This window comes from Hypanus sabinus, chromosome 1 (genome assembly GCF_030144855.1).
Source record: "Hypanus sabinus isolate sHypSab1 chromosome 1, sHypSab1.hap1, whole genome shotgun sequence".
Taxonomy (NCBI): Eukaryota; Metazoa; Chordata; class Chondrichthyes; order Myliobatiformes; family Dasyatidae; genus Hypanus; species Hypanus sabinus.
The window spans coordinates 42,524,153-42,538,806 of NC_082706.1; the positions used below are offsets into that span (position 1 = coordinate 42,524,153).

At 46.8% G+C, this 14,654-nt stretch overlaps 1 protein-coding gene across 1 annotated transcript in view; it reads left to right on the forward strand.

Moving 5' to 3' along the window:
* LOC132398390 (alpha-tectorin-like) overlaps positions 1-14,654 on the forward strand; it is a 46,649-nt gene that overhangs the window by 16,293 nt on the left and 15,702 nt on the right. The window contains exons 4-12 of the mRNA XM_059977785.1: positions 930-1,060; positions 3,698-3,979; positions 4,550-4,687; positions 4,871-5,030; positions 7,403-7,812; positions 8,120-8,690; positions 11,749-11,948; positions 12,902-13,282; positions 14,145-14,386. Coding sequence (XP_059833768.1) covers positions 930-1,060; positions 3,698-3,979; positions 4,550-4,687; positions 4,871-5,030; positions 7,403-7,812; positions 8,120-8,690; positions 11,749-11,948; positions 12,902-13,282; positions 14,145-14,386 — 2,515 coding nt within the window. The remainder of the gene's footprint in view (positions 1-929; positions 1,061-3,697; positions 3,980-4,549; positions 4,688-4,870; positions 5,031-7,402; positions 7,813-8,119; positions 8,691-11,748; positions 11,949-12,901; positions 13,283-14,144; positions 14,387-14,654) is intronic.

The window sequence follows — 14,654 nt, forward strand, 5'->3', positions numbered from 1 at the left end:
TCGACTGGTTACTGTTCTCCATAGATGCCGTCTGGCCTGTTGAGTTCCTCCACATTTTCTGTGCCTGGCATTGAACAAGATGGGACTTTTCTTTATGGAGTGACAAAGGTTAAGGGGCAACTTGGCAGAGGTGTATAAAATTATGATCTTGCATCTTATTGCCCACCAGCACTTCAGTTTCTTCGTAAATGTAACACTTAATTTGTTCTTTCCTCAATGCATCATTGCAATGAAATGATCTGTATGGATGGCATGCAAAATGAAATTTTTCATTATATCAGGTTACATGTGACATTAGTTAACCAATACACTTCACAGTGTTTATAGATAGGACTCACAGTTGTTTACCTCAAGGTAGAGGAGTTGAAAACTACAGGGCATAAGTTGAAAAAGAGAGGGTGAGATTTAAAGGGATGTTTTTCTCAGAGAGAGTGTGAGTATATGGTATCAGCTAACAGGCGAACTTGAATTGGAATATTCTTGTCACATGTCTCGAGATGAATCTTGCATAAAGTCCACACAGATCAGATCATTAAACAGTGCCTTGAGGGAGAACGAAGTAAAGTGGTTACTGAAAGCAGAACAAAGTGTAACAGATACAGAGAAAGCACAGTGCAGACAATAAGGTGCAAGGACCATGAGGAGAAGAGATTGTGAGGCTAAGAGTTCCTTTCATTGTACTGAGGAACCATGTAATACTTCCATAACAGCGGAGTAGAAGCTGTAGTTGAGCTTGTGGTACATGTTTGCAGGATTTCAGGTGTCTTCTTCCCAATGGGAGTGACGAGAAAAGAGAACATCTGGGGTGTGGGGGGGAGGGTTGGCTGGGGTATTTGATTACACTGGCTGCTTCTTATGTCATATTCAAGAATAATTTTAATGCTGCCTATTTCTGTAATTGTGAACTCAATGTTGCTGTGATTTTACAGGCGATTTGTTCTACCCATTTGGTACCAGTAGTGGCGATATTACCAATCTGGTCAGCGATGATGGAAGCTCCCCAAACATATCCATCTCAACATGGTTCCCATTCTTTGAAAGATCCTACAACTCCTTGTATGTAAGTGCACTGGTGCTCTCAAAATACATAAGCCGAAAGCTGGGAAATCAAATGAACTTGGCACAGGGTCATATTACATCATATGAAAATGTTGAATAAATGGTCTCCATAACTTTTCAAATTTAATAGAAGTCTCAAAAGTACCACTTCTAATTTTTTCTAAATTTAAACATAACATAGTTTGAGAGAACCAATTAAGTACAGTGGGAGGATCAATTTCTTTCCAATTCAACAATATAGATCTTCTAGCCATCAGAGTTAGAAATGCAATCATTCGACGGGCTGAAGAAGATAAATGCAGTGAATCTAACATTGGTAAACCAAATATTGCGGTAATAGGATGAGGTTGTAAATCAATATTCAAAACCGTAGAAATAATATCAAAAATATCTTTCCAATATTTCTCCAAAAATGAACACGACCAAAACATGTGAGTTAAAGACGCAATTTCAGAATGACATCTATCACAAATAGGACTTATATGAGAGTAAAAATGAGCTAATTTATCCTTGGACATATGGGCCCTATGTACGACCTTAAATTGTATTAGTGAATGTTTGGCACATAACGATGATGTATTAACTAATTGAAGAATTCTATCCCAATTCTCACTAGAAATACTAAAACTAAGCTCTCTTTCCCAATCCTGTTTAGTCTTATAAAGAGGCTCTGAACGTATCTTCATAATTATATTATAAAGTATAATGTATAAAGTATAAAATATAAGCTTATGTATTTTGAGAGGACCGGAAGTGACGGCATTGATGAATACTTATTTTTGTGAGAAATTATAAACAGCCCGTTTTTTTTCCTTCTCTTTTGTTTTTTTTCTTTTATATTACTTATTAGTTATAGTTATTAGATTAGATTAGCTAGTTCCGCATTACATAAATTTTGTTTGTTTTTTTTCTTTCTTTTTTCTGTTTTTTTTTATATTATATATTATGAAATATTTAGATTTACTATGTCCATACATATATCTTATGGCTTATGTCTTGGTAAACTCATTTATATTGTAACTATTATGTATGTTTTTTTTTCATATGTAATGGAATGTGTATGTTGGTAATTTCTTTATCAATATATCATCTGTATTCTGTCCATATTACTACTAATAATAAAAAGATTTAGAAAGAAAAGAAAAGTAAGTGCACTGGTGGGTTTTGGGATGAGGTGGCTTCGTCCTGGTGAGGAATAGATAGAGTCGACCAGCTGGTGTCTCTTCCCCAGGGTAGACATGTTCAAAACTGGAGGGCTTGTTTCTGAAGTGAGAAGGGGTACTTTCCTGGCAGATGTGGCGGCAAATCTTTTACAAACAGATTAGAGGGTGGATGGAGTGTGTTGCCAGGAATGGTGGTGGAGGCAAATATGCCAAGGCATTTAAGCGGCTCCGAGATAGGTGGTCTACAAATGTGCAGAGAATAGAAAGATATGGGGATTGTCTTGGCAGCCAGGATTACTTCAGATAGGCATTGTTACCTATTTGATTAGTTCAACACAGCCACAGGGTTGGAGTTGGGAATGCTTCTTTTCGTGATACCTGTCAATGATTTGGATAATGGAATTGATGGCTTTGTAGCTAAAAGTGATGAGGATATAAGGTTAGGTCGTGTTGAGAAAGCAGGGAGTCTGCAGAAGGATTTAAATAGTATCAGAGAATGGACAAAGAAAAGGTAGTTGCAATATTGTAACTAATATAGCAGTAAAACTTAGACTATTTTCTAAATGGGGCAAAAAGAATCAGATATCAGAACTGCAAACACGCCTAGGAGTCCTTGTGCAGGATTCCCTAAAGGTTAACTTATAAATTGAGTCAGTGTTAACTTATAAATTAAGGCAAATGCAATATTAGCATTCATTTCAAGAGGACTAGAATATAAAAGCAAGTGTTTAATTCTGACGCTTGAAAAGGCATATTTCAGACTGCACGGAGTATCATGAGCAGCTTTTGGCCCATTATCTAAGAAAAAATATGCTAATATTGGAGAGACCCCGAGGAGGTTCAAGAGAATGATGCTGGGTGTGAAGGGGTTAAAGTATGAGGAAAGTCTGATGGCTCTGGGCCTGTACTCGCTGAAGTTTAGAAAAATGAGAGGGGGTCTCATTGAAACCTATTGAATAGTGAAAGGCCGAAATAGAGTGGAATGTAGCGAGGCTGTTTCCTATAATGGGGAGAACCTAACAACAGAGCACACTGCATTAGAATTGAGGGACGTCCATTTAAAGCATAGATTGTTTTTTTATTTAAGCTAGAGTTCTGTGAATCAATGGAAATCGTGCCAAGAGCCGCTGAGCATGCCAAGTCATTTGAGTGTATTTAAAGCGAAAGCTGATTAAGTTCTTGATCAGTGGATGGGGTTGAGAGGGATAATAAATCAGCCCCGATGGGATGGCGGAGGAGGGTTGATGCATCGAATAGCTCGATTCTGTTATGTAGTGACTCTGAAAAGACACAGGAGAGAGAATATGGGGGTAGAAGCTGGAGCAACAAACAATCTGGAGGATCTTAGTATGTCGAGGAATATCTGCTTTTGCGTGGAATTGAAGGAACTGTTGACGCTGGCGCTGTTCTTACCCTCGCTGGTAAGGCGTGGGGTGTGCTGTACCGATTAACGCTAACAATGCTGAACCCCACAGGTCAACAACAACGGTGTCATCTCCTTTGTCGTGCCTGTGAGCCAGTACACATCCACTGCATTCCCACTACCGGACGGGCGCGCCTTCATTGCCCCGTTCTGGGCAGATGTGGACAATAGGCTGGGTGGCAACGTCTACTACCGCGAGAGTACCGAGGAAGCGTTACTGCAACGGGCCACGGCGGACGTCCGCAAGTACTCACCCGGAATCGAATTTCAAGCTCGCTGGGTGTTTGTGGCTACTTGGGATAACGTTACTTATTATGGCTCCCAGTCCTCCAAGGTATTCATTCCATCCATTCGAATATCTATTATGGTTTCCGAGATCCATTTCCAATAATCCGGTACCGTACCATTTGAGAACTCAATTGTTCGTCAGGCAGTTTATTATTTGATGCTCCTCGCCCCCTTTAACCAACTGAGACCTGGTTTCTCACTCCTTCTCGACACAGGGAGACTCCAATTCCCGTTCCTGTGAATCCCACCCGACCCCGTTTCCCGCCCTCACTGATTTAACCTTGGTGTTATACTACCGCATTAGATTAAAAAGCTGTGAACTAAAACTGTTTCTTAGTGACAATACGTCAATGTAATATCGACGGAACTCAGCAGGCCGGGCAGCATCGGTGGAAAAGATTTTCGGGACGGTTCTTGCCAAGACCCTTCATCAGGACATCAGCAAACGTCGACCTGTTACTCTTTTCCATAGATCCTGCCTGGCTTGCTGAATTCCTCCAGCATTTTGTGTGCGCTGTTTGGATTTCCAGCATCTGCAGATTTTCTCTTGTATGTAATATCGAATCCTCGGCGCCCTTTCACACTTTGCGTCACAGTGACTGTTTTTACATTGTAGGTGAACAGTTTCCAGGCGGTCCTGATTACCGATGGCTTACAATCATTTATCATCTTTAACTACGGGAATATTGAATGGACTACCGGAACAGCGAGTGGCGGCAACGCGTCGACCGGACTTGGCGGGACCCCAGCACAGGTATACGTGTTCAGAATAGGAAAGCGGGACAGTAAGACTTTGGAGCAGAATTGGGCCATTAGGCTCATTGAGTAAGCTCCGCCATTCCACCGTAGCTGCTCTATTGTCCCTCACAACTCATTCTCCTCCCTTCTTTCCCTTCCCCACCTGCCACTACACCCCACCCACCTTATCCCCAAATAGGCTGGCTTCAACAGCGGGGACTCCCTGAACTTTTTCTCGATTCCTGGGTCCCACACGCCAGAGATAATCGATATCGAGACAACCAGCAACGTGGACGAACCTGGTCGATGGGTCTTCAGGGCGGATACATTCAAAGCACTCGAGGGTTGTATAGATAATGGTAAGGAATATTAAATTAAATTAGCGAATTAAACCACTGTTTTTCAATAGGATAGCTCTCTTCCTCTCCCACACACTTCCACTCTGTCCTATCTCTGTCTTCCCCTCTAACCCCCGAGCCCCAAGCGCCTGATTTCTAGTTTGAGGAGAATATAATCTGCACTTAAGTTCCACTTCTAGCTCTTGTGATCACAGTTAGACTCTGAACTGATTATATCTACTTAATTACGCTGAAGTTGATATTAATCTGATAGCGATTGAGACTAAGGGGCGATCTTACAGTGATGTTAAACTCATGACGAACATAGATCGTAATAATACTTAATAAACTGGGAAGAGCGCAGAAAAGATTGATATTGTCAACACCTGAGGGACTGAGATTTCGGAACAGGTTTGACAACCTAGGACTTTATTCCTTGGAATGTAGGACACTGGGAAGTGATTTAGAGGCGTATAAACCACGAGTTTATAAATATGGTGAATAAACTGGAATGGAGACACAAGAACTAGAGAGCACAGATTTATCGTTAGAGGGGAGAAAAATAACAGGAAATTGAGGGCATCTTTCACTTAGGGGGTTGTCCATATGTGCAACTAGCTGCCAGAGGAATTTGATAAGGCAGGTTCGTGGACAGCAGTGCAAAAAGACACTTGGACAGATACATGGAACGGAAAGGTATTGAAGAATGTGGGTCAAACGCTGGCAAGTGGGTCTGGGGACCTTGTTCTGCAAGTAAATTGAAATAAACCTGAAAGAGGTCTGAGAAAATTTACAAGGATATTGCCAAGACTTGAGGATTGGAGTTATTCAGACAGGTTGAGCAGGTTCCGACCTTATTCGCTACAGTGCAGAAGAATGGGAGGGGGTTGGAGAGGGAGGTGGGGAGTTTGTATAGATGTGTGTAAAGTTTGAGGGTTATAGATAGGGTGAGTGCATGCAGAACTAGATGTTACCCATTAATGTAAAATACTTAAGGGTAAGGGGATTCTAAAGGAGAACCTCTTCACTAAGGGGGTGGTGTGAGTGTGGAATAAGCTGCCAGTGGAAGTCGTAGGTGTGCGTTCACTTATAACATTGAGGAGAAGCTTAGAAAGCTTAGATCGTTGAAAGTAGCACCACAGACAAATAGTATCGTTAAGAGGCACATTTGCCTTCATAAATCAATGCATTGAGTACAGGAGATGGGATATTATGGTTAAGTTGTATAAGACAACACTGATGCCTATTTTGGAGTATTGTGTGTAGTTTTGGCCACCTACCTACAGGAAAGGATGAAAGAGTAGAGGGAAGATTTCCAAGGATGTTACTGGGTCTGGTGGACCTGAATTGTAAGGAAAGATTGTATAGGTTTGGACATTATGCTGTACCTTGGAACGTAGAAGATTGTGGGGAGATTTGATAGAGGTATACAAAATATGCGGGGGATAAATACGGTGAATGCAAGCAGGCTTTTTTCCCACTGAGCTTGTGTGGGACTGCAACCAGAGGTCATGGGCTAAGGGAGAAAGGTGAAAAGTTTAAGGGGAACATGGGAGGAAACTTCTTCAGCCAGAAGGTAAAGAGCTGCCAGCGCAAACGGTGCATGTGAATTTGCGAAGTCTGGATGTAGGAGTTTGGAGGGCTATGGTGCCGGTGCGGGTTGATGCGAGGGGACAGGTTAAATGGTTCGGCATGGTTAAGATAAGCGGAAGGGCCTATTTCCGTGTTGTGTTTTTCTATAGTTCCATAACTCTAGATACAAGAACGAAGGGAAAGTGTAGAATTGGACTGAAAACCAATCGGTGGCAGGAATCAAAATGTTGGAGGGTAAAGTACAGAACGCAAGACAACAGCAGTAGAAGCGGTTCGCTGTTCTGCCGTTCAATATGACAAAGGTTGATCTGCCCCGAGGTTCATCTCCTCTCCTGTTCCCCGGTCTCTGCTGCCTTCAATTCTGAAAGGGAGGAGATTGTAAGGTAGCCCTCCTGCAAAATAATTAGAATCAAAATCAGGTTGTTTTTTTAATCACTGACATACGTTGTGAAAGTTCTTGTTCTGTTGCAGCCGTCCAGCGCAATACTTAAGAGTACTATACGTTACAATAAACAACTAAGTAAGATAATGAATAAATATGGACAAAGTTCATACTGTAGATAAATAGATAAATTAGATAGATGGATGGATAGATAGCTGGATAGCTAAAGACACCATTAGAGAAATTAAATAGTGCAAAAGAGAAATAGCGCGCTAGTGTTCATGGGTTCACGAAGCATTCAGAAATCAAAGCAACAAATTCCGTGTCATATGTCAATGATAATAAACCGGATTCTGATTCCTGTTAACCTGAGAGGTTGCTCCGGAGTAAGTGTGTAACGCATTAAATATTTCCGCAGGAATGTACATTCGGGAAAACCAGACAGTATGGGTCAATGGAAGCTGCCAAACCAAATGTAAATGTTCCTCGGAAGGGTTGTTAACGTGTGTTTCTGAACCGTGCGGCGCGGCAGAGATCTGCGTTCCTGCTCCACCGTTCCACGCCTGCCGCCCAGTCTCGATGAAGACCTGCGACGTTTACGGAGACCCCCACTATTACACCTTCGACCAGAGGGTCATCCACTTCCAGGGGACGTGCACCTATGTCCTGTCCGAGCTGTGTGATGGACTGTCAGACTTGACCTACTACAGGGTGGAGGGAGCGAACGAGAACCGCGGGAGCGTGGCCGTATCGTTCGTGAGACTCGTCCGTCTCCTGGTCTACGGAACTGAAGTTATTATGCTCAAGGGGACTACCAACTACGTCCTGGTAAATCGGCGGGAGAATAACTATTTCAGTTCATTAATTTTAGCTCGAAATAGTTGGAATTCCTCCTGATGCCGGACGCTCTCTTGGCGGAGAGTGATTGGGATTGAATGTTTGTGGTTCGATGTGGGGCAGTGCGATTCGTTTCAGGGCTGAATGATAAGGCAGTTGGGAGAGCGCGGGTCATGGGTTTAGTTTGGGGACTGACAGTGAAGTGGGAGGGAATGAGGCAGTGGGATGAGTTATGGGACTAATGCGGGGCTGTGTGATTTGTCGTGGAACTGATACAGTCCTGACGATTGTCTTGCAGGTGAACGGGACCCGGAGTTCCGTCCCGGTCTTCCTCGAGGATGGCCGACTCCAAGTCCGGACCGCCGGGTTCACTATGAGGGCGACAGCGGACTTCGGACTGACCGTGACCTACGATGGCTCCCACCACGCCTCGATCACCCTGCCAGGATCCTATCACGGAGCCGTCTGTGGGATGTGCGGGAATATGAACGGGGACCCCTCCGACGACTTGCGCACGCGCAGCGGGAACCTTACGACCTCGCCGGGGATATTCGGGGCCAGTTGGAGGGTGGACGGCGATGGCGGAGGGGACGTATGCCGGGACTCCTGCACAGATGGGTGCGGAGTCTGCACCGAGGCGGAACGCTACTCGTTGCCGTCCTCCTGCGGCCTCCTCCGAGCCCAGAACGGCCCCTTCCGACATTGCCATGCCGCTATCGACCCTCAGGATTTCGAGCAGAGCTGCGTCTATGACCTGTGCGCCACCGGCGGCCTGGAGGCCAGCCTCTGCCAGGCTCTCTCCAGCTATGCCGAGGCGTGCCGCTCTGCTGGGATGAGGCCAGAGCCCTGGAGGACCGAGACATTCTGCGGTAGGGTCCGCCTGTCGGAAATATCACGGTATCACAGCACGGAAGCCCTCTAGCTTGATTCCCCAGCACCGGGGGTGGGGGGTGGGGTGGTGTGGGTGGAACTGCACGCTTATACTTTATCTATGCCCCATTTATGAGTATTCCTCAGTTTCTATGATCCAGTGAATAAAGTCCCAACCTGCCCAACCTCTCCCCATATCTCAGGTCTTCGAGTCCCGGCAACATCCTCGTAAATCTCATCTGCTCCCTTTGCATATTAATGACATCTTTCCTACAGCAGGGTGAGTACATCATTTCTAATATGGCCGCAACAAAATCTCCCATCTCAACTCCTCTGCTCAGTGATCTGGCTGATGAAGGCAGCGTGCCAACCGCCCTCTTCGCTGCTCTGTCTGCCCGTCTCACAATTTTTAGGGAACCTGTACTTGCAGGTTCTTGCATTCTACAACGCTCTCCAGCACTTTAACGTTTACTGTGAAAACAGTGACCTCCTTTGTCTTCCCAAAACGCAGACCTCATACTTATCCGTATTAAACTTCACTTTCTATTTCTCAGCCCACCTACGTCTCCAATCTTGTAAATCCTCGCATTAGAACTATGCCTTCTACAAATCATTGATGTAGATCAGAGTGACAAACTTTGAAGTCGAGAGTCACAGCACAGATCTCTGAACACCACCAGTCCCCGGCTTCCAATCCAAGAAAGAACCAACACCCTCTGCATCAAACCACTGAGCAATTCTGCATCTAATTTTCCAGCTCTCCCTGAATCCCCTGAGATCTCTGGTGTGACAGCGAACTAATCACTGGAACGAGTGGGATGTCTCGCGAGGGTTTGTTAGAAGCATGGGAAACCTACAGCGCAATACAGGCTCTTCGGCCCACAATGCTGTGCAGAACATGTACTTATTTTAGAAATTTTCTCCGGTTACCCATAACACTCTATTTTTCTAACGTGCATTACCTTTTCAGGAGGCTCTTAAAAGACCCTTCGTGTCCACCTCCACCACCATCACGGGCAGCCCGTTACACGCACTCACCACTCCCTTGCGCTTTTATAAATTAAGCGACAACTTTCCCCTGACATCTCATCTGTACCTACTTCCAAGCTTTTTAAAACTGTATCCTCTCGTGTTAGCCATTTCAGCCCTGGGCTTCAGCCTCTCACTATCAAAATGAACATTGCCTCTCATGATCTTATAAACCTCTATCAGGTCATCTCATCCTCCATCGTTGCAAGGAGAAAAGGACAAGTTGTCCCAACCTATTCTCATAAGGCATGCTCTCCCATCCAGGCAACAGCCTTGTAAATCTCTTCTGCACCCTTACGATAGTTTCCACATCCTTCCTGCAGTGAGGTGACCAGAACTGAGCACAGCAGTCCAAGTGGGTTCTGAGCAGGGTCCTATATAGCTGTAACATTACCTCTCAGCACTTGAACTCAATCCCACGGTTGTTGAAGGCCAATAGAACGTATGCCTTCTTAACGGCACAGTCAACATGCGCCACAGCTTTGATTGTCCTATGGACTCGGACCCCAAGATCCCTCTGATCCTCCACACTGTCAAGTGTCTTGCCATAATCTACTATATTCATATTTGACCTACCAAAATGTACCACCTCACACGTATCTGGGTTGAATTCTAACTGACACTTCTCAGCCCAGGTTTGTATCCTATGAATGTCCTGCTGTAACCTCTGACAGCTCTCCACACTATCCACAACACCCCCAACCTTTGTGTCATCAGAAAATGTACTCATCTATTCCCCTCCCACTTCCCCATCCAGCTCATTTATGAAAATCACAAACAGCAGTGGTCCCAGAACAGATCCCGGAGGCACACCACTGATCACCAACCTCCATGCAGAATATGACTCGTCTACAAACACCTTTTGCCTTCTGTGTGTAAGTCAGTTCTGGATCCACAAAGCAAATACACCATGGATCCCATGCCTCCTTACTTTCTCAATAAGCCTTGCATGGGGTACCTTATTAAATTCCCGCTTAAAAGCCCTATACACTACATTACATTGTTCGAATTTTGTGGGATTGTATCAGTTGGAATTTAGAAAATTGAGAACATTCTTCAACACTATATCCATCTAAGCCATTCCCATTTGCCCGCCTTTGACCCATATAGCGCCAAGCATTTTTTTTTTAAATCCACAAACCTGGGAAAGATTATAATTGTACAAACCTCTACCATTTCCTCTGGCTATGCACATACCTCCCTTTGTGTGGGTAAAACCCGACCCTTAATCGTTTTCCCTCTCACTTTAATCGTGTGCTCTCTGGCTTTCGATACCCTACCCAGGAAGAAACAGACAGAGCAGTCTCTTCATCTAAAACCATCATGATCTTATGCAGCGCCATAAGATTTCCCCTCAGTTTCCTGAAGGAGTAACTATTTACTCTGTTACAATAATAAATAAACAATGCAAAGGAAGCATGGCAAAGTAGTGTTCATGGGCCATTGAAAAATCTGATGGCGGAGGGGAAGAAGCTGCTCCTGTAACATTGCCTGTGGACCTTCTTGCTCACTAACTCCACCCCTCATAGTAGTAATGCGAAGAGGACATAAACCGGATGGCAAGGGGCCTTAGTGAGAGATGCCGTGAGGCAAGATATCCTTGATGCGGCCGAGGCTTGTGCCCGGGATGGAGCTGTCTGAATCTACAACCCTCTGAAGCCTCTTGCATTTAGGCCACTACGCGAGCTCATTATGCAACTGTCAATTTTGTTGAAGTGTTGCTGATGTGAGTCTGCGATGTTACTGCAAGTCAGTTTTTCAGTGCACGTGTTTACCTCGCCCCTTGGAAAAGCAGCCAATATTATCATAGACCCCGCCTCACGCTGGGAACTTTCTATGGACAGTGGTAATAATTCAGTGAGGGGCACCGGGAACACGCTGAATTTGTTTAGCTTCCCGGGGAATCAGGGGCACGGCAAGCTTTCTTGGATTCACCGAGGCAGCAAAATGTACAGAGTCGATGTAGAGAGGGTTTGAGAGCATCGCTCAGAGCGTTGGCGAGGTTTATTCTGTCATTCTGTCTTCCAGGCATCCGGTGTCCGGCCAACAGTCACTATGAGGCGTGTGGGAATGTGTGCGACCGGGATTGTGTCTTCAATTCCTCCACTTTACACTGCAACGAGTCGTGCTCGGAAGGGTGTTTCTGTGATCCGGGATACTTCCGCGACGGGAGCGAATGCGTCCCCCGGGATCGCTGCGGCTGTTTACATCACGGTGTCTACATGAAGGCAAGAGAGGGAGTCAAGCAGAGCTCAGTCTCGTCGCGGTCTTACGCACAACTGGGCCCATGAACCACGGTGGCCCGAGGCTGCGAGTTTTTCCGCACACATTTACATATTCATTCGTGCTCTCTCGCTCACACTGGCTATGCGTCTCTCCCTCTCTCGCTCGCTCCGCGTGGCGCGCGCTCCCCCCTCTCGCTCGCTCCGCGTGGCGCGCGCTCCCCCCTCTCTCGCTCGCTCCGCGTGGCGCGCACTCCTCCCCTTCTCGCTCGCTCCGTGTGGCGCGCACTCCTCCCCTTCTCGCTCGCTCCGCGTGGCGCGCACTCCTCCCCTTCTCGCTCGCTCCGTGTGGCGCGCACTCCTCCCCTTCTCGCTCGCTACGCGTGGCGCCGCTCTCCACTCCTCCACTCTCGGGATCCCTCCTCGCTCTGTTCCTCTTTCTCTCTGGCTCTGTGTGGCGCTCTGTGTCTCTCTCGCTCGCTCTGTGTCACGGGCGCGCGCTCACTCTCACTCTCTCTCTGGCGTTCTGAACCTGTAGCTCTATCTCATGCACTGTAGCTAAAGTACACATACATTTCCTATTTCATCCACACATACACGTATGCAAACTCTCGAAAATTTGCCGGGAAATCCGAAACAACACACAAAATGCTGGTGGAACTCAGCAGGCCAAGCAATATCCATGGAAAAGAGTAAACAGCCGGCGGGGGTCTCGGCCCAAAACGTCAACTCTTTTACTCTTTTCCATGGATGCTGTCTGGCCTGCGGAGTTTCTCCAGCAGTTTGTGTGAGTTGCTGTACACGTATGCAGTTTGCTCTCTCACACCCACATGCACACATTGTGTTTCGCACACACTGTCTCTAACACACACAAGCACATGCGTTATCTCTGCGTCTCACGCTCTCACTGCAGTGGCTGTCCTTCTGCCAGGAACTAATGTTGTTCTGTGTATTTGCAGTTGGGAGAGCGAAGGGTGTCTCCAGAGTGTGCAGAGGTGTGCCAGTGCTCCCAGGGAAGAAGAGTCCACTGCGTCCCCTTGGGCTGTAAGGCCGGGGAGGTGTGCACCATCCGCGGGGGCAGGAGGGGCTGCTTCACCGCCCAGGCCCTCTGCACCGTCACAGGCGGAGGGGCCCAACTCCTCAGCTTCGACGGCCGACCGGCCCGCCTCCGGGGTCACTGCACCCACACGCTGGCCGAGGTGTGCTGCAATGCCTCTGCCCCCTGGTTCCGAGTGACCGCGGAGAAGTGGCAGGAGGGCGAGAAGGCAGAGGGGATCACTCGTGTCAGGGTCCAGCTGGTGGGCGCCGACTTCGTACTTGAGAGGGGAAGGCCTCCGACGGTAAGTCGCGAGGGATGAACCACGAAGAATCAAGCAGCGTGGCGAGTGGCGTAGTGAGTTTAGTGAGTAGCATACAGTAGGACGTATTGTGTGGAGAGGGGAGGAATCAGTAGCATAGACCAGAATACTGAGTGTCACGGACTGTAGCAGTTATTGCGTAGAATATTGTACAGCGTAATGCAGCCCGCATGTGTTGCCAAACTTCTGGTGTCAACATAGGATGGCAACTACTTAGCATCACTGGTTAATGCGGGAGGAAACCGGAGCATCACGAGGAAGCCCATGCACTGCAAGCGCGTGAATTGAACCACGATCAGTCAGGCTGGCAGTGTAAAGTGCTGCGCTGAGCTTTACACTACAGTGCTTGTGAATGTTGTGCCTCCGATGCTCAGTGCCTGTGATGCTGAGCCAGATAGTTTCTTTTTGCACATGTGTACACATGGGCTTGAGCATCCGACAATAAACTCGAAATTTATGGGTTTGTGAGGAAGGAGCCTCACTCTGTATCTGATCGCAAGAGTGTGCGATGGGACAGTGTAGAGGAAGCTTTACTCTGTGTCTGACCTCGAGCGTGAGCGATAGTGTCTTGTGGAGGATGCTTCACTCTGTGTCTGAGCCCAGGATTGTGTGATGGGACGGTTTGGAGGGAACGTTACTGTGTCTGACCTCGGGCATGACTGATGGGACGGTGTGGAGAGAGCTTCTCTCTTGGTCTGACCCCATCGAGTGTATGATGGGATGGTGCGGAGGGAGTTTCACTCTGTGTCTGACCTCAGGCGTGAGTGATGAGATGGTGTGGAGGAAGACAGAATGGTATCAAGTGGACAAACAAACTAACTTCTCAACTTGCTTTTCCGCTCAGATGAATGAAACACTCATCTCTCTTCCTTTCATCATCCCCTCCGTCGCCAACCTATCCAGTGTGGGTGATGATGTCATAGCTGTCACAGCGTCCCAGCTGGAAGTGCGTTTCGACGGGGAGGGGAACATCTTTGTGAGGGTGGGGCCGTCCTACGCCGGCTTCCTGCGTGGGATGTGTGGCAACTGGAATGACGATCCTTCTGATGACGATCTGGAGCCTTCCAGAAACGGCAGCGAGCCCAGGTACCTCTAGGGAATCACCGACAGCTCTCAGAGGTGGGGATGGCCTGCAGAACACTTGTCTATACAGTCCGATTTGCTTAGGGAAAGTATCTTAGAACATGGAGCAGTAGAACCAGGATAGGCCTTTCAGCCCACAGCGTTGAGTCAACCTATTAACCTACACCGCGAACATTCCTTCTGAACTTTTCCTATCCATGTATTTGTCCAAATATCTTTGGAAGGTCTTTGTTGTACCTGGGTCTACCACTTCCTGCACCAACTCCTTCCA